The sequence below is a fragment of the Felis catus genome, chromosome B3, assembly GCF_018350175.1.
Source record: "Felis catus isolate Fca126 chromosome B3, F.catus_Fca126_mat1.0, whole genome shotgun sequence".
NCBI lineage: Eukaryota > Metazoa > Chordata > Mammalia > Carnivora > Felidae > Felis > Felis catus.
Genome location: NC_058373.1, coordinates 146273712 through 146292938, shown reverse-complemented (window position 1 = coordinate 146292938; position 19227 = coordinate 146273712). Strand labels below are relative to the sequence as shown.

The 19227-nt window shown below is 63.5% G+C and overlaps 1 protein-coding gene across 4 annotated transcripts; it reads left to right on the top strand.

The window, feature by feature from the left end:
* Window positions 1-530: 530 nt before the first annotated feature.
* On the top strand, window positions 531-19135 carry GPR132 (G protein-coupled receptor 132). 4 transcript variants are annotated; one of them, XM_045060637.1, is made up of 6 exons: window positions 531-856; window positions 1232-1358; window positions 2812-4342; window positions 6733-6884; window positions 11280-11397; window positions 16779-19135. In XM_045060637.1, exons 5-6 carry the CDS (start codon window positions 11391-11393, stop codon window positions 17900-17902), a joined length of 1131 nt encoding a protein of 376 aa, XP_044916572.1. In that variant the 5' UTR covers window positions 531-856; window positions 1232-1358; window positions 2812-4342; window positions 6733-6884; window positions 11280-11390; the 3' UTR covers window positions 17903-19135. The 4 variants fall into 4 exon arrangements, with proteins under 4 accessions (XP_044916572.1, XP_044916574.1, XP_023111899.2 ...); XM_045060639.1 differs by having other exon boundaries at window positions 1232-3822; window positions 4129-4342; XM_023256131.2 differs by lacking the exons at window positions 531-856; window positions 1232-1358; window positions 2812-4342 and having other exon boundaries at window positions 4829-6884.
* The last annotated feature ends 92 nt before the right edge of the window (window positions 19136-19227 follow it).

Genomic DNA, 19227 nt, shown 5'->3' with positions numbered 1-19227 from the left:
GGCAGGTGAGGGGCAGGAAGTGGACACGGCGCCTGCCTCTGGCCTGGATTTTCTATGAGGGGGAGAAGTGGCCCCTGCTGCCCCCGGGGAGCCCGTCAGAGCTTCACGCCTTCCCCCCGCCCCCCCAGCATAACCTCTGCAGTGGGCCAGCCGCACCCCTGCACCCCCGCCCTCCTGCCTGGCCCCACCTCACCACAGGCAGCTGACCTGTAGTGCCCTGAGGCCCCGGGTCTCCTCTGGGCAGCCCTTCGCTCCCCCCCGCCTAGCCGTCCCCTGGGCAATGCCCAGCTCCTGCCTCCGCCTCGCCTCCTGCCCGTATCCAGTGGGTCCTCGCCCCTGCTCTTCTGTCTCCTGGTGCTGGGGCCGCAGGCCTGGACGCCGCCCTCTGGCTCTGCCCTCACCCTGACGAGGCAGGGCAGCATGTGACGGAGCGCTCGGCCCCTCACAGAAAGGATCTACTCGCCACCACCCCCCCCCCCGGGAGACCCTGCAGGCCCAGGCCCTGCATTCACCCCTCCCAGCCTCACTGTCCCTGTCCCTCTGCCCCGACGCCCTTCCGGGCCCCAAGTCCTTCTGCAATGCTTCTGGTCGCACTCCTGGGGTGGCCACAGCGGCCTCTCTCTGGCGCCCGCTGACGTGAGGGGGCCCCCTCCGCGGTCTGTGGGCTCCCGGAGGACCCGCCTGGTCTCCAGAAGCTGCGCAGGGTGGTGCACAGGGCAGGGGCTCTGTAAGCACCCCGGCCTGGCATCCTGGGCCCCCTCCCCGCCATCCCACCCCCTCCAAGCTGGGCGTTACCAGACTGCTGAGACCTGAGGCTGGCTAGAGGCCCTGCAGAGGAAACCAAATTGCTTCCTGTGTGAGTTGTAGTGTCAGATGTCAGCAGTGTGTTTGCAGGGGCTGCTCTCTAGGAGGTGTCAGCCAGCTGCAGGGGCGGGGGGGGGGGTGGCTAGCCGCAGCCCCCACCCCACCCCACCCCTGGCATTCCCCGTCCGAGGGCACTTCTGCCTTTCTCTGTATTGCAGAGGGTGCAGGCTGGAGGAAGGCTCTGGGTCCCAGATGCCACGGGCCGGGGGGGGGGGTGGGGGGAAGGCAGGAAGGTGGGGGAGGGGGGGGCTGGGGACAGGGTCTCATCCAGGCTCCCAGGCAAGCCGCCCTGGCTGGGGGCGGGGGGGGAGAGGGTGGGTGGTTCTGCGGGGGGCGGCGCTGAGGGCCAGGGGCCTCCTCTCTGCAGCAGGCGGCCTGTGTGCCCGGCCCGCTCTCCACATGGGGACGGGGGCAGAGCGGTTCCCAGCCCTCCCCTGGTCCCACAGGCCGGCAGGCTCTCTGGAAGCACCATCACTGCCAACGTTTGGGGCCAGGTAATTCTTTGTGGTGGGGGAGGGGTGTTGTGTGCATTAGGGGACGTGTAGCGTCACCCGTGGCCCCCCAGCCCCAGACGTTAGGAGCGTCCCGCCCCAGTTGTGAAACCAAGAATGTCCCCTTGGGTGAGACATTGTCCTGCCTGGGGACCACCGGGGAGGCCCTGGCCTGGTCGTGCTGCAAGGGGGAGATGGTGGCCGGGGGTCTCCAGAGGCAGGAGGAATCCGGTGGGAAGGACCAGGTTTTTGTCTCCCGTCTGGGGCCGACCTCGGCAGTGTGGGGACTGGAGGAACGAGCCAGAAAAGAAGGTGGACGCTGACGCACGGTGCTCCGTGAGCCTCACCACCTGGCTGCCTGGACAGCGCTTCCTGAAGTGGCCAGGGGAGGGACAGCAGGCGGGGGCCTCCTGGTGCGTTGGGGGGATTCTTAGGTCCGTTTGTGTCCCGGGGCCGCGCGGCGCCCTCCGGCACAGTCCTCCCCGAACGGCCTGGTTCTGCACCTTCACGCGCAGCTCGCGGGTGCCCCGGTCGCCTCTGTCCCGCCAAGCGGGTGGCCGTCCTGCAGCGAAGGCCCACGGTCCTGCCGTGCCCCGCCCCCGACAGCACCCAGGACGTGAAGACCTCTGCTTTCTTCTGACGCTTATTGCTCTGTTTGCCACTTGGTCCGCGACCCCCCGGAACAGGTTTTCTTGGGCGCAAGGGACCCTTTGTGGTGCCCCAAACGCCCCATAATCCGAGGGTGGGCGTCCTCCTCCGCCCACCCGGCAGCAGCTCTGACGTCAGGAGGCTGCACCCACGCGTAATCTTTTGAGACTGGTTCCCACTGACGGGGAGGACGCTCAGGGCACGGTGGGTTCGGGGGCACCAAAGTGGATGGGGTGCCGACCTGCGGCCCGTGGGGCTCGCGGACTGAAGAGACAGGCGGACAGACAGGGCCGACGGCTGGTCACAAGAGCAGGGTCCGGTGTGGCTGTGACCCCCTCTGCAGGGCTCCGGGATCCTCTGCGTCCCCAGCAGGTAGAGGCGACACTGTGTGCACCCCCAAAACATCACCCGAAGTGACACTTGATACTTCCTGCTGAATAGCTGGTGGCCCTCGGAGACTCCGGGCTGCCCAACGAGGCTATTCGGCATCACGACCTTCCCCCGGAAGGGCGGACCTCTGTCGGTGCGCACAGAGGCCAGGAGCCACGCCCATCCTGCTTCCGGAGGCTGGACCGCGGAGGGGTCGCGGGGGCCTCCCCTTGTCCATCACGCCCCGGGGGCCTCCCCCGGACGCCCCTCTCCCCAGCTCGTCTGGTCCCTAGGCTCCTCCGTGCTTTTCCCAGCTCGACCCCTTCTGGTCCACTTTCATCCCAGGGCCTGCCGAGTGCACACCCCCCGACCCTGCCGGGTCAAAGAGAAGCTGGTGACCGAGTGTGCCCGAGGCAGCATCTGTCCCCCTCTCTCTTAGGCATCGGCAGACACAGCAGAGATCACGCCTTCCAGTCTCCCCTGCAGCCAGGCGTGGCCACAGCACCGCATTCCCCAGGATGCAGGGCTGGAAGGACTGGGCCGGAAGTCTGGGACGCCTCCTTACAGGCTGGGGGCTCCACCATCCTCCACTGTCCTCCTTCCTGATGCGTGAAATACAGCTGTGAAGGCCGGAGCTCAAGCAGCCACCTTTGACCACGAGATCAGGCACCAGCTTCCCAAGGCTGTGGACGCTTCCGTGTCAGCTCCGAGAGAGAAGACCCCTGTGTGTTGAGCGTGTTTATCCGTGGGGGTGGGGGCAGCCTGTCCTGGGCTGAAGGAGGGTTTATGGTTCACACTCAGCGTGTGGCCCGGTGGCAACGAGGGCTTCCAAATCACTGAGCTCTTGAGATGGCCCCTCTCGGAAGCCCCGTTGCTCCCCCGCCTCCTCCCTCTCAGGGCCACTCTCTTCAGAGCCGCGTCTGGAGGAACTCCTGTCCTTTTAGGAGGGAGCCCCCGCAGCCCCCTGCCTTCCCCTCCTCCATCACGACGGCCGAAGGCGGCAGAGCCACAGGAGGGTGGGGAGACGCGAGGAGTCAGGGAGGCTGGAAGGACCATTCGGAGCAGCAGAAACAGAGCATCCCAGCAAACAGGACCAGGCGTCCGCGGACAGACCGACGCCCACGACAAGGGAGGGTTTGTGCCAGGCACGTGGCGTGGGCAACCGACGGAGAAAGTGCACCTCGAGGGCAGGTCTAGGGAGACAAACCGTACGATCAACCCCACAGAGGCAGCGTGGGCAACTGCTCAGATTTGGGGCAAGTTTGGCATCTTTCAGAACGATGACCGTGCCTCACAGAGACACGCTGGAGATCCGGAGACCCGTGAGCCTGGTCCCCCAGGCCCCGGCAGCCAGCCGTCGACAGCAGCCCAGCGTTTTTCGACACGGGAATGGACACGCGGGGTGCGGTCCACCCGCACGCTGGGCGTCCCGACACCTGCTCCGGCACGGGTGAGCCCTGAGGACGCTACGCCGAGTGACACACACCCGTCACAGGGGGACAAAGCCTGTCTGAGCCACAAATAGAAGGTCCCCAGACTGGCCAGCCTCGCGGACACGGACAGCAGAGTGATGCCGGCCGGGGAAGGGCTGTTTGTGTTTCACGGGGACAGGGCTTCAGCCTGGGACCTTGGACATGTCCTGGAGGCGGTGGTGGCAGTGGCCAGTGTGGACGTACTTAATGCCACTGAGGCATACACGGAGAAGCGGTCGGAACTGTAGGTTTTGTGATACCTATGATTTCCCACATTCGAACAGACCGATGAGTCCTTGATGAGAGAGAGAGAGAGACTATGAGTGCTCAGCCACCTCTGGAGAGCTTCGCCAGAGGAACATGCTGGGTGACGGTGCCTCCCACACACGCCGGCCAGCGGATACGCGTGGAAGCGTCACGGAAGTGCAAAATCGGCACTTAGCGAAGCAGGTGAAATGTTGCCTTGGCGGGACTCCGAGTGACGCTAAGGCTCCCAGGGTGAGTGAGGAGGGGAGGGGAGGCGGTGAGGAGGGGAGGGAAGGCGGTGAGGAGGGGAGGGGAGGCGGTGAGGAGGGGAGGGGAGGCGGTGAGGAGGGGAGGGGAGGCGGTGAGGAGGGGAGGGGAGGCGGTGAGCCTCTTGTGTTACCACAGGCTCTCCAGAGGTGCGGCCACCAGAAACGCCAAACTGCCCCAAACCAGGCGGGAGAACCCCCCTTCCTAGTTTGGGAAACAGGTGACAGAAGAACACGTTAAATGACACCAGAAGGACCCAAGCGAGCAGATCCAACCGGCCGGGTCACTTTAAACCATCGACCCTATGGGCAGTGGGGGTGGGGAGGGGCCCAGCAGACACGGGCGGGGGTGCTCCACCCTCGCTCAGACCCTGGCTCGAGGGACCCGCTGTCAGACCACGTGGGGGCAACCGGGGAGGCACAGAGCGCAGGTGAGAGGCGGGGTGGCCGCGTGCCCTGGGGGGGGGGGGGGCGGAGGTGGACGCGCCAGTGTCCCGGGGGCTGAGTCGGGGGCCTGCGTTCCACTCAGTCGCTTGGACGCTTCTAGACGAAGCCCGTCCGAGGTCTTCACATCTGTTGAATCCAGGTGGTGGTTCCTCGAGGGCTCGTCACCCTGCCTCCTTTTCGTTATAAAGACTTTAGGACCCGGGAGGAGAATAGACACCCTTGAGTCCCTCGGCTGGGGGTGCCGACCGCCCTGGGCAGACACCCCGAGAGCCGGATCAGGTGGGAGAGAGTCGTCCTGCCCACCTTCCCTACCTTCTGAGATTCAATCTGAGACAATAGGACCTACTCGAAATGGTGAATGACTTCCGCTTCTGGTGAGACAGTGTGAACGAGGTGGCCCCGATGTGATGCGTGCAGAGTCCTTCCGGGTTCCGTGGGGGACCTTCCCAGCAGGAGTCAGGAGCCAGTGACCCCCGGGGGCACTGTCAGGTGGCTACGGCCCCCTTCCCCCCACCTGGAAGGCAATCGGCCCTCGGGAATAGGCCCCCGGCCCCTCGGCCAGGTGAGCTCACCCCTGCCTCTCGGCAGCCCCGTCCTCCGCTGAGACCTTCGTCCCACACACGCACGCCCTTCGCTGGGCCGGAGTCCGTGCCCCGGAAGAGGCCCTACCAGCGGTGGGGGTGGAGGGCTCAGCGGACCTAACTTGAACCGGCCGCCGTCCCTGACCCGGCCACCAGGGCACAGAGCCGATGGTGGTGCAGGTTGGAGCTGTGTCAGACCTGGACCCATCAGCGGGGCCGCAGGGGAGCCCCGGAAGACACGGACCCCTCCGTGGAGGCCCGGCCCGGACCCCGCCATCCCCGGCACACCTGGCCGGGTGGGGGCTGTGGCCCTGCTGAGGCCGGACCTCCCAGGCCACCCCGAGCCGCGGCCCCACCCGCTGGGGGCGGAGACCCGGGAGGCGTGTGGTGCTCGCGGGCAGTGGACAGGCCCCAGGCGGGTGTTTCCGGGAGACTGAGGTGCGCCCTGCGCCCAGACCTGTGCGGACTCCAGGCCCAGCGTTCTAGATACTCGGCAGCCACTCATGCCGAATCGCTGTTCGGGCCGGGCCCGAGCGGACTCCCGCCCAGAGCTGTGAGAGCCTGCAGGGTGGCAGGCTGAGTCCCGAGAGTCCCTTAGAGAAAGGGCGGCCTGGGGGACACCCCTCACAGGGGCCCTCCCGGCCCCGAACACGCCTGGGGGTGCGGCTGCCTTAGATCCGCCCCCACGTACTGTCCCTGCTGCAGGGCTGGGCACGGCCACCCGAGAAGTGCAGGGGGCCCATCCCTGCGCCCCCTGGACTGACAGAGTCAGGACCGGGTCAGGCCTTGGCAGTGGGGGAAGGCAGCGGATCACCTGCAGCCCCCTAGCGTTTCCCGAGGAAAGTGGGGTGGGGGTTTGGATTGCGGGTGCTTCAGCCTGGGGTCCTGTAAGCCGGACGGGAGACCGGCAGCTGGGCCCGCCAGGGCGGGGCGGCGCCTCGGTGCAGGACGCTGTGTCCCAGGTAACCCGTGTGGCCCCTCACAGAGAATCCCACCGGCGGAGTCCGATGCGCCCAGCCGGGATGAGCTCTGGGGCCAGACTCAGAGCCGAGGACAGGGTGCGCAGGCCCCTTCCCTCCAGTGGGAGCCCCGCCCCGGGCAAGGGAAGTGAGGAGGGAGGTCACCCCGTGAACCACCGCCAGGGGAGGGCGCACCGGGGGCCAGGGCGGGAGCCGTGTGTCTGGGTCGGCCGCGCACCAGCGGTCGCTCCAGCTGCTCCTGCCTGTGGGCCGAGCCAGCTGGGAAGGTCCTGAGCAAAGGCGGAGCGTGTGACCTGTGTCTGAGGTTGTCACCGCCGCGAGCCACAAGGAGAAGTAGGTCTGGGCTGCTTCCCTGCATCTGCCTCCAGGAGAGTTCAAGGCGCTAGGAGGATAACGGACGCCCCAACCCCGCCGGCCATCCTGGGCCCGCCCGTTTGCGGTTAGGAGAGTTTGAGAGCGATCTCTGGACCCCTGCTACTTCCTGAAAGTTCACAGCTGAGCATGAGGTCTGCCTCCCTGAGTAAGTCGTGGGCTCCATGTGCTGGGGAGCGGTCGGCAGGGGGGGCGCCCGGACAGGTGGGGGGCTGGGGTGATTTGTTGGCACAAAGGTGGGGGCTTGGTCGAGGGTCTTAACCTGGGGTCCTTCGCTCGGCCTCTTCCGAGTTCTCGCGGTGGTCGCTGCTCCAGGGGGCCCGTGAGTCGGAGCTCAGAGGCAGGTTCCTCTCCGGGGCGGGGAGTGGCACTTCCTGGCCGCTGTGGGACTGCGGCTGATTCTCAGGGTGTTTGGTGGGTGATATACAAAGCGCCTGGCTCCCTGGCCTCCAGGCCTGCTGGGGCCACGTGGGCATGAGGAGGACAGGCGGGACAGCGGGGTCTCTGCTGGGGCGACAGTGAGCCTGGCCGCAGGGCCTGGTCCTGGGGCCCCTCAGGATGCCGTCCGGTGTGGGGCCAAGGCCAGCGGGGTGTTCCATATCTGCCGAGAGCCGGGACGGGGAGTGAGACCCCACAGTCTCCCAGGTGCGTGTGTGCCCAGGAAGGTGACAGGATGGTTTCAGGGGACCTGCCAGGAGGAGGGGGGAGGCAGCCACCTGGGGTGGAGGGGGACACAACAATACAGACGGATGGGCTGGGGGGGGCATCAAGCTTGTTGCCAAAGACATGAAATGAATTAAGACAATTATTTTTAAGGACACTCGAACCCCAAGGTCGGGAGACCTGTGCTCTACTCGCTGAGCCAGCTGCGCGCCCTCGCAAATGAATTTTTAAGACTTGCACTTAAAATCTATGCGAGGAGGGGGAGCCTGGCCGGCTCAGTCAGCCGAGTACGTGACCCCTGATCTCGGGGTCGTGAGTTCGAGCCCCACGCTGGGCTGTAAAGCCTACTCAAAAAGAGTCTATCAAAAGGGGAAGAGTAGTGGCCTGGCCACCGGGCGTGGGAAACACACGTGGTCTGTGTGCCATGAGGGCCGGGGGCGCAGAAACTCCCGGCTGGGACGCAGAAACGAAGTCAGGGCTGGGTGTGAGAATGTGGGGAACGTGGAAGAACCCGAAATGTCCAGCAGTGTTCGTGAAACGGCCCCAGAAACCACAGACGATCCCCGGGGCTTTCAGCAACGTGTCGGGACAGGGGCGACAGTCAGGGTGGGGTGAAGACGGTGTGTGTCCCGTGGCTGTGCCTTGGGGTCTGTTTGAAAGTCCTGTCTGTCGTCAGAGCTGAGGAATATATTTGAGAAGCTGGGGGGACGGGCTGCCGGTGCAGCACGTGGTGGGAGATGCGCTCGTTCAGCGGGTTGTGTGTGAACAGCGACCGGTGAGGGCGCTCGCTGGGAGCGGAGCCGGGGGACCAGAAGGAGCCGCGAGGGGACTGGAGCCAGCTGTCACCGGAGCCCCGGTCAGGCTGGGGGGAGGTGGGGCCTGTGGGCCCCTGGGGATGTGGAGGCGCAGGGTCATGCCCGGGGCTGTGTGGCTGTCGTAGCTCCCCGAGAGAATAGACCGAGGACAGAGACCCTCCCACCCCAGGCCACCAGGCCCAGGCTGGCATTCCAGGCATGGCAGGCTTGTCCCTTCCCTGCGTCCCCGGGCTGGGAGCAGCCAGCTGGGTGAGGCCTGGCACCTGCAGCGGGCCGTCCCACGAGACCTGTCTCTCCGCCTGCCCCACAGCTGACACCCGCCTCTGTGGGTCCCCACGGCCACCCGCACACGCGGTGGCTCTCGGAAAGAACTGGCCACCGTACGTGACCATGAGCTGCTGTGGAGGGACACGGGGAGCCACCCCCGCCGCTCTTGGCCCCCCCCCCCCCCCACCTAACATCCAGCCCCGCGGGACGGCCAGGGTGCTCTGCGGCGGGTGGGGTGGGGACGCCGAGAGGGCACGGCCACTGCCACCCTGGCCGTGCCGGGTGCTGCGGCCAGCGCCCCCAACCCCCACGCAGGCGTGGGCTGCCCCGTGTCCCGGCCACCGGGATGATGCAGGGACCCGCCGAGGTTGGGCGGGAGCAAGGCGCTGGCCGGCTCCGGGGCTTGCTCGCCTTCAGGGGCGGGGGGAGAAAGCAGTGGCAGTAAGGGTGGCGGGCGGGGGACGACGGAAAACGGGGTCACCAGGTCCAGGGAGGCTCTGGGACGCCCGTGGGCTGAGATCCGGAGCCAGGGAGCACGAGAGGCTGTGGGGGAGAAGGCGGGCCGCCAGAGCGCTGGCGGGGGGCGGGCCGCACTGCCGGTGCCGGACGGTCAGGGAGGTGGCCCGGACCTGGACACGATCACCGGGCCCCCGCGGGCCGCGTGAGCACGCTGCCCCAGGACCCCCCTCGCCCCGCACCGTCTGCTCTCCACGCGGCCCCCGCAGGCCTCAGCTCAGAGGAGCGCGCTGTTTGCTCGGGCACCACTTCCTCCGGCGTTTGCAGAAGCGGCTGCGAGAGACCCCGCCCCTCCCCGCTCCTGTGTGCGCGGGGGAGACCGGGCAGTGCGGCCCCCGGGGACGGGCTCAGCCTCGCAACTTCCAGAATACTCGAGAGTTGGCGTGAGGGCGGCCGGGCCCGGAGCCCCTGCTGCAGGCAGCTCACCGTCGTGACGGAGGAACTCGGGCCCCGGGCTAAGGCTGCTGGCACCCACGCTCCCGGGGCTGCAGGACGTCCTGACGGCTTCCTGGTGGCCTGGCGTCCCCACAGCTCCTCGTTTGGGGGCCCCCCTTAGTCGGGCCCACCCCCTCACCCCTGGCCGGCCGGGGCTCCGTGCTGGGGGGTGGCGCCACGCGGGCCCTGCCAGGTCACAGCCGGGAGCGCCTTAGACCATCTCCTGCGGGGGCAGGGCCTTCTAGAACAGGCCACAGACCTGTCAGGGAACTCCCGGGGGCCGCCCCCCTTGTCGGGCCTTCCCAACTTGCAGGGGGCTGACCCGAGACCCGGGGGCGGGATGGGCAAGGCCCAGCGGCAGCCCTGCGGGCCCACGCCTGCCAGCGTGTCTGGGAACGTGGGCTCAGAAGGTCAACGTCACTTGGGAAACAACTTTCTAGACTCACCTTGTAGACTTCCAGGAACTACTTTCTGTAGCTTCAGGCAACCCCTGGCTTCCTGTGACCTCTGACTGCTGGAAACACGCCAAGGGGGGCCGGGCGGGTAATCTCCTGCGCTCTTAGGGTGCACCTCCCCTGCTCAGGCAGCTTCGGACGGGACTGGGGCCAGCACAGCAGCCCCTCTGGGCCCAGCCTCTGCCCCTGCAGGACAGAGAGGCCCATGGGCCTGCCTCACGGAGCACAGCAGGAGCCCACGGCCCCTTGGGGCTCCGGGCGTGCCCTGCACACTGTGGGAGCGTGGGTTTAGAGCGCCCGCCTTCTCCCAGACCCTCTCTGGCGGATAAGGGCGCCTCTGGTTAGGGAAGGAAGTATCGAGATAGGGTGCCGTGGATGCTGTCCCCCACCTGCCAGGGCCCTACAGGCATGGTGGGCGCTCTCCTGGGGGTCCTGGTCCTTTCCGTAGGGGGGAGGTGCCGTGACATGCCTGCAAGTCACACGCACTTCACATTTTGGGTCATCGTTTCGCCAGGGGAAATTCCTAGAAAGGATTTTACATGATCAAAAGTTAAGTGCGTCCCAGACTTTTGGAAGCATGCTGCACAATCGGGCCTGAAACATTCAAGCCGGTTTACGCTCTCATCAACGCAGTAAAGACACCCGCTTCCTCACGCTTTCGCCAACACTGAGAATTAGAGTCCTTTGTTTTTGTCAGCCTGATAGGCAAGAAAAGACTGCCCTTCTGACGTTGATGTTCGCATTTCTTTGATTATAAGTAGAGTCGAGCACTTTTTGGGTTTTTAGGAGCTGTTTATTACGTCTTTTGCAAAGTATCTGCTCATGGACTCCGAACCTTCTTATATTCATTCATTTTTAATTTTTTTTTTGATGTTTGTTTACTTTTGAGAGAGACAGAGACAGAATGCGAGTGGGTTGGGCCAGAGAGAGAGGGAGGCACAGAACCTGAAGCAGGCTCCAGGCTCCAAGCCGTCAGCACAGAGCCTGATGCAGGGCTCGAACTCACGAGCTGTGAGATCATGACCTCAGCCGAAGTCAGACGCTCAACCGACTGAGCCACCCAGGTGCCCCAAAACTTCCCATATTTATTGATTTGTAGATGTTCTTTGTATATTGAGGATCTGCTGTTATATCTATATATATCCAAACATATCTATGTATCATATATAGATATATCTATATATCATATATGTATCATATATATCATATATCTATATATATCCTATATATGATATATATACCATATATATCATATATAATTATACCTATATATCAAAATACAAGACTTGACACATAACAAATGCTCGCTAAGGGTTGAGTCATCTGTTGAATGACTTAATTTCTGATCTAATCTGATTTTCCTAAAGCCATTCCGTCCCACTCTTTGTCCAGGTCACTTTGAACTCTTGGAGCAAACTGCTCAGTAGGATCCAGAAGACACATGACATGTACTAGCAACCGGAGTGCGTGTTAGAGCCTCTCTGAGATCGGAGCAACTCAAGTATGCCAGGTGAGCCCCCTTCGCGTCTCCGTCGACTTTAACCACTTAGGAGGGACTGCAAGAATTTTTCTAGAATGCACGTCACCTCAACATGGGGGTAATTACTTCAGAACTTAGCGTGAAAAATAGCCTTGTCTAAAAAAAAACCGTCTCCGAAACAATAAAGGTGTAGGGTCTCCATCAAGACACAGGCAAGCGTCTGTTTCTTTGCTCTCGAGGCTCTGGGAAACACCAGGAACAGGACCGCGAGGGACCGGGGTCTCCTATCATGCCCATCTCTGGCCAAGTGCCGAGCCCCGGAGCTGTCACCTGTCACCTGTCTCCCGCCCTTTTCCCAGGGGGTCGGGGCCCTCGTGTGCGCCTGCGGGGGAGCGGGGGCAATTGACAAGTGGGCCCGACAGCTCCCAGGCCCCCGTGCCTCGGACCCTCGCCGGTAAATGGGGATGGCTGTGCCTGTCCCGGGGAGGGGGCGGGGAAGCCACCTCACACCCATTAGGACCATTAGGACGGCGACCCTCACAAAACAAAACACCAAAGTGTTGGCGAGGACGCGGAGAGACCGGGTCCCCGCGCACCGTCGGTGGGAACGTTAAGCTGGCGCGGCCGCTACGGGAAACAGCCCAGCGGTTCCTCACAAAGTCGAAAACAGAACTGCCGTGTGATGAGCAATCCCACTACGGGTATTTACCCGAAAGAAGTGAAAGCCGGGTGTCGAAGTGACGTTTGCACGCCCGAGTTCTCGGCAGCATGCGTCCGAAAGGGGAGGGGGAGTGGAAACGACCCGGGCCTCCATCGACGGAGGACTGCGTGAACGCACGCGGCCCAGCCTTAGCGCCGAAGGACGTTCGGACACTGGTGGCGGCAGGGACGGGCCTTGAGGACCTGGAGCCGAGTGAGGGAAGCCAGACATAGAAACACAAATCCTGTGTGACCCCACTCCTGCGGGGGCCTGGGGGGGTCGACTCCCAGGGACTGAGCAGAACGGGGCGCGGGCGCTGCGGGAGCCGAGGGGACTTCGGGTTTAACTTCCGGTTTAACGGGGACAGTGTGGCAGTGTTGCAAGCGTCCCCGGCGTCTCCTGAGGAACTGAAAGGCAGGGGCCAGGGGCAAAGGCTCTGGTAAGGGTGTGTCACCAGGAAGGACACAGACGTTCGTTTCTGTGACAGGTCCCAGAGGAGGCAGGGGAGGGAGGATGGGGTCCAGGGTGGCCCCGGGCGCAGGTCGGGCGGTCAGAGGGGGCCCAGGAGAGCAGGCTGGGCAGGAGAGGGAGGTGCCCGGGACGCGGCAGATTCCTTCCCCACGGCGGGTCCCCAGACAGTGCGTGCGTCTGCAGTGTCCCTGCCGCTTACAGCTGGGGGCTCACGCCTGAGGGCACGCTTTGTCCTTGTGACTCGTCCGCCCGCCACATCGCCTGCCCCTCAGGAGCACCGGTGAGGGAGGGCAGTGAGGACCCACCTCGGGCTCTGGCAGCTTGAGCCGGGGCTCAGGGCCGTTCTCCTCACTGGCTTCTTGCTGTTGGACGGGGTGGTGACTCAAAGGTGGCCGTCAGGTCACGCCTTCCTCCAGGGGCCTCTGTCACAAGCAGGTGCTGCAGGGGCCCCCGTGTCCGGGCGTCTTCCCAGTTGTAGGTGAAGGGACACTAGGGGCACCCCCTGGGGCTCCCACTTCCCATGCGGTGGCCCGTCGGCCAGCCTCAACGCGTTCCTGCTACGAAACACCTCAGAGCTGGGTCACACATCGGCCGAGCCCCGTGAAAGCTTGTCTGAACTCTCGAGGGGAAGGCAAGCCCTGAGCAGGGGTGGGGAAGGTGGTCAGCGGCCCTGGGCCGGGTGGGTGTCCGAGGCTGTGCACCGACGCGGTCCCTTCCGTCCCGGGGCATTGGGGTCCCCAGAACTCCAGAGCCCTGAGCGTCTCTGGCCCTCGGCTTCGTGTGATGCCACATGATGGTGACTGTCCCCTGTTACTGAATCTCAGTGAGAATCAGCACAGGGACATTCACAGGCCTAAGACGGCACAGAGGCCGTTCTACGTTTACGCCCTGACTCACTGCTGTCCGTTTCCTAATGGGCAGGGACAGCGGGTGAGCCGTGGCTCTGGTGCGGGAGTGGATGTGGGGCTTGAAAGGGGTCACCTGCATACGGGACCCCAAAGGACAGCCCTGGGCAGTGAGGGCTGGAGTGAATCCGAGGATCCCTGCCCGCTGGCCGCCAGAGCTCGGATGGGGGGTCCCAGGCGACTGGTGACGGGAGGCGATGCCCCTTCCACTCAGGCGATGCCCGCAGGTAGTGCCCAGCAAATGTGGGCTCAGAACCGCCGCCCACTTTCAAGGGAGCCGGGCTGTGGCGCACGGGCAGGGGCCAGACGGCTAGTGCCGCGGGGTTAGAGCCCTCAGCCCTCGGTGCCAGCTGCTGGGACGGCCTCATGGGTGCGACAGGGGCACCTGGGGCGCGTCAGGGGCACGCAGGGCACGGACTGAGCCAGAGGCCATCCGGACAGACTTGGAAAGGAGCCAGATGGAGTTTCCAGGAATGAAGGCTGTATCACTTGGACGAGTTAGACACCGATGAAGGGACTCCTACCCTATAGCTGGACACCAGCAGGCTCCTTGGATGGCACGGGTCACGGGGGCCGAGGTGGAGGAGGCCCCACAGCGGGATGAGACTCGTGTGTCCGACACAGCCGAGCAGAGCCCCGAGGGCGAAACCCGGGGTCCCTGCACACTGGTGGGATCGACACACTCTCGGATTCCACAGGTCCGAAGACAGGACAGCCAGACCGACGGGTGACTGCTCCCCGCTTTGGAGGCCAAAGGATGGAGCACAGGGCGTCCACGTGCCAAAGCCGCGGGGGACCCCTGGGTGAAGAGGGCGTCTCGGGTAGACCCGCGGGGGCTCCTACCAGCAAGGTCCTGTCCTTGGCAGAGGATGTCCTGAGGCAGGACGAGGGGTCTCAGGAAGGTGGCCCAGAGGAGGCAGGTGAGCCGGCAGGAGCCCGGCCGCCGCGTGGCTCGTCGCACAGGGCGGACGACAAGGCCAACGTGCGAAGCTAGAAACGCGCGAGCCCCCACATGACTGGAACCCTGGGGGGAGCGGTGCGTCGGCCAGTCGGGCCCAGAGAGATAGCGCTCGGGGCTCCCGGGCCACACGCTCAGGAGGGTGCAGACTCTGACCAGCTCCGGACACACGGAGGCACACATTTCGTTTCCAGGGTAATCTCTGAAAACCTAAAAATAGACTTGATAATAACTTCCAAATGAGTAGAGGCGGGAAACAGAATTTAAGAAGTAAACAAATCCAGACGATGTGTTGGCTCGCTTGGCGGGAAGGGAGAGTCTGTCCTAGCCGCTCTCCTTGGCTGGTGGAGGGCTGCCGTCTCCCTGTGTCCCCACACCGTCTTCCCCACCCGCGTCCCTGTGTGCGAATGTGCCCACGTAACAAGAACACGGTCCCCAGGGATTAGGGCCCACCCAAATGGCCTCATCTGAACCCGGCCGCCTCTGCAAAGACCGGCCCCAAATATGGTCATGTTCTAAGGTGCTGGGGTCAGGGGTCCCCCAGGTCTTTTTGCAGGGGGGGGGGCACAGTTCAACCCATAACAAAAGACAAAAGGGGAATAAAAGCAAACAGAAAAGCAGACAAAGGAGCACAAAGTAAGGTGGAGAAAAGCAACAAAACCATATCAGTGATGTCAAGAGTATAAACAGATTGCAATCGGTAACTGAGAGGCAGCGAGCGTCAGATTTCTAACTCCAGTCGGAAGCGTCACATCCAAACCATAAGGATGCAGTCTGGAAGTAGAAGGTGGGGAAAAAAATACCAATGGCTACTCCTCGAGAGAGAGCCGCTCTTTTTATATTAAGTACTAAACAAAGACTTAGTATTAAAAGCATTATTAGAAATTACACTGCCTTCCTGTGGTTGTGTTACAAATGACTACAAACATAGAGGCTTATAAATGCCCATCTTCATTGTTCAGGGGATGAGAGGGGAGAAATGGGCTAAAATCAGGGTGTCACAGCCGCGTTCCTCCTGGAGACTCAGGGAGAAGCCGTTTCCCTGCGTGTCCGGCTCCCAGAAGCTGCCCGCATCCCTGGGCTGGCAGCCCCTTCCTCCCTCTTCAGAAGGGCCAGTGGCCCCCACGTGCCCACATTCCGGGACCCTGTGACAGCACCGAGCCTGCCCCGGCAATCTACGGCAGCCTCCCTCTTTTCCTAGTGCCAGGCAATTCACAAACCCAATTCCATTTGCAACTCCTTCTGCCACGGAACCAGAGTTGCATGTGAGCCAATCAAGCTGCTAGACTCACAGGTTCTGGGATCGGGATGTGCACGTCTTTGGGGGGCGGGGGCGTTACTCCGCCGACCCCAGAGATGAAGAGACCATGACATAATAGTACAGAGGTCGATTCATCAGGAAATCAGAACCGTTTTTAACTCACACGCACCAATTAACAACGGCTTAAAACACATAAAGCAAACCTTGAGAGAACTACAAGAAGTACACAAATCCCCCATCACGACAGGGGGGGTTAATCACTTTTCTCCATAACTGACGGTTGAAGCAGGCAAGACGGTGCTGTGTACGAGCCGGGGTCAGGGGTGGGGGTCAAAGCATGAAAGCTGCCAGAGAAGGGCGGGGGGGGGGCACCCCGACTATTGAAAATGTGCACAGAAGAACGCTCACTCAACAATTAAAGAATACACTCTGGGGGTGCCTAGGTGTCTCAGTTGGTTAAGCGCCCGACTTTGCCCGGGTCATGATCTAGCAGTTGGTGAGTTCAAGTCCAGCGTCGGGCTGTGCTGACGGCTCGGAGCCTGGAGCTGCTTCGGATTCTGTGTCTCCCTCTCTCTCTGCCCCTGCCCTGCTCACATTCTGTCTCTCTCTGTCTCAAAAATAAACACTAAAGGGGCGCCTGGGTGGCGCAGTCGGTTAAGCGTCCGACTTCAGCCAGGTCACGATCTCGCGGTCCGTGAGTTCGAGCCCCGCGTCAGGCTCTGGGCTGATGGCTCAGAGCCTGGAGCCTGTTTCCGATTCTGTGTCTCCCTCTCTCTCTGCCCCTCCCCCGTTCATGCTCTGTCTCTCTCTGTCCCAAAAATAAATAAATGTTGAAAAAAATAAATAAATAAAAATAAAAATAAACACTAAAAAAAAAAAAGAATACACTCGTTTTCCGGCACACAAGCAACCCTTTGAGAAATGACCTCCGTGAGTTACAAGGACTCGGCGTCGCACAGCCCACGGGCTGTGACGCCGCCAGGCTGGAGCCCAAAAATCTGACAGGCATTTGGAGAACCCTTAAACGCCTGGTGCCTCTGGTCTGGAGCGAGCACGAGTCGTATGTTCTCTTGGTTCCCAGGCGCTCCCGTCCTCACGCTTGTCTCTGTCCCACAGGGAACGACACCCTAGCGAGCGGCCCTGTCTCGGCGACCCCGTTTCCCGGCACGGGCCCCTGTAACGTGTCCTTCGAGGACAGCAGAGCGGTCCTGGTGGTGGCGTACAGCCTCGTGTGCCTGCTGGGCTTCCCGGCCAACTGCCTGACGGCGTGGCTGACGCTGCTGCAGGCGCGGCAGGGCAACGTGCTGGCGGTCTACCTGTTCTGCCTGGCGCTGTGCGAGCTGCTCTACATCGGCACCCTGCCCCTCTGGGTCGTCTACATCCAGAACCAGCACCGCTGGACCCTGGGCCCGTGGGCCTGCAAGGTGACGGCCTACATCTTCTTCTGCAACCTGTACGTCAGCATCCTCTTCCTGTGCTGCGTCTCCTGCGACCGCTTCGCGGCGGTGGTGTATGCCCTGGAGACCCGAGGCCGCCGCCACCAGAGGACCGCCTTCCTCATCTCGGCGTCCGTCTTCCTCGTCGTCGGCCTCATCCACTACCCGGTGTTTGAGATGGAAGACAGGGACACCTGCTTCGAGACGCTGCCCACCAACACCAGGGTCGCCAGCTACTGCTACTCCCGCTTCGCCGTGGGGTTCGCCGTCCCTCTCTCCGTCATCGCGTTCACCAACCAGCGGATCTTCAGGAGCATCAAGCTGAGCACGGGCCTGAGCGCCGCCCAGAAGGCCAAGGCGAAGCGCCTGGCCATCGCGGTGGTGGTCATCTTCCTGGTCTGCTTCGCGCCCTACCACCTGGCGCTCCTCGTCAAGGCCGCCGCCTTTTCCTACTACAGGGGAGACCCGGGCTCCATGTGCGCCTTCGAAGCCAACCTGTACACGACCTCCGCGGTGTTCCTGTGCCTGTCCACGGCCAACGGCGTGGCCGACCCCATCATCTACGTGCTGGCCACGGGCCACTCGTGGCAAGAGGTGTCCAGGATCCACAGGGAATGGAGGAAGTGCTCCACGAGGACAGATGTTGTCAAGCTCACGTGTTCCAAGGACTCAGAGGAGGCGCCCCTGCCCACGACGCTCACTAACGGCCACACGATCCCCAGGATCGTCGAGTCCCCGGAGCCACAGCCGCGTGCGTGGGGCTCACCGTGCACCTTGGAGAGGCTGGGCGAAGAGTCCTGTTGAGCCCGCGTGGGAGCCCAGGAGCGGTGGCGTGGCTTCCCCGTCCGCTGAGCTTGCCAATGAGTGCCCGCAGCGCTGGCCGAGAAGCCCCCCTCTGGGAAACCTGCCAGGATCTCTCGTTCCTGGAGCCACGCTCTCCGTCGGCCCATCAGGGTCCCGTCCCCCCAGGCTCCTCCCCCACCGGGCCGACACAGGAGGCGGCTCGCCCAGGCAGCGCGCGGCTGGCAGGCCGGCCTCTTCGTCCACACACATCCCGGCCGGCTCACCCGGCCACTAGCAAACAGCAGGACTGTGGGCAGGGGCCGCGTGCCTGCCCGGTGCGGCCCTGCACGGTGCCGGTCACGCGCAGTGATGACTTTATTTCCCGTGCTTTTCTGCAAGCAGTGCTTGGATGACCGGATAGTACGGCAGGGGATCTCTGTGCTCCGTCTCAGGATGCCCTTCCCGCAGGGCCAGCTCGCTGTGGGACAGCCAAGGCCGACGAGGGGGCAGGAGCCCAGGCCGGAGGGCCCTCGGCCGGGCCGGCTCTGTGCCACGCAGGTGTGAGGTCGCGGGCTGCCGGGGACTCCTCGGGGGAGCCGTGGGCTGGGGCACCAACTGCTCTGACTTCAGCAGGGCAGCCGACGGGCCTCCTGTAAGGTGGCCCAGGTCGAGAGTGCTGGTGGACACTCAGCTAAAGGGTCAGACGCTCAGCTAAAGGGGCCCGGAGAACGGCTGGGCTTCATTCCTTCACGTCAAGGCTTCCCGGCCTCAATGCCAGGGGAGAGGCCGCCGAGGGCTTGCAACGGGGGGGGGGGGCTCAGGAGTGAGCAGGTGACGGCCCCAGGCCTCCAGCCCCTCCACCAGGTGCGGATGGAGTGTGGGTGGAGCATGGGACCCGGTCTGCCACGGGGCCCGAAAGTGGGCTCCCTGAAGACGCACAGCGTCGGGTCACATCCGGGCTCGTCTAGGCCAGGTCACGTTGCTGCCTCGGTTTCCCTATCCGTAACAAGGCCAACGACACCTACCGCACGCTGACCCACTACCTGTCCTTCGGGCACTTCACACACACCTGCAGCTCACGCCTCAAACAGGAGCCCGCGGGCTGTGCGCCCAGCGTGGGGGCCTGGGCACCCCGGGTCCCCCGGGCTGTGCCGGGCCGTCGTGTCACATTGTGCTCTCGTTTCTGTCCGTGGTGGTTCTTTGTGGTGAGAGCCATCGAAAAGATACACTTGGAAATAAAAATGCGAAAATACATGCCAGTCTCAGGTGCCTTCCTAACGAAATAATGCCACCTTCCCCTTTTCAGGGACGTGTTTTCCTCTAGGGCTGTCTGGGGGCACCAAGCC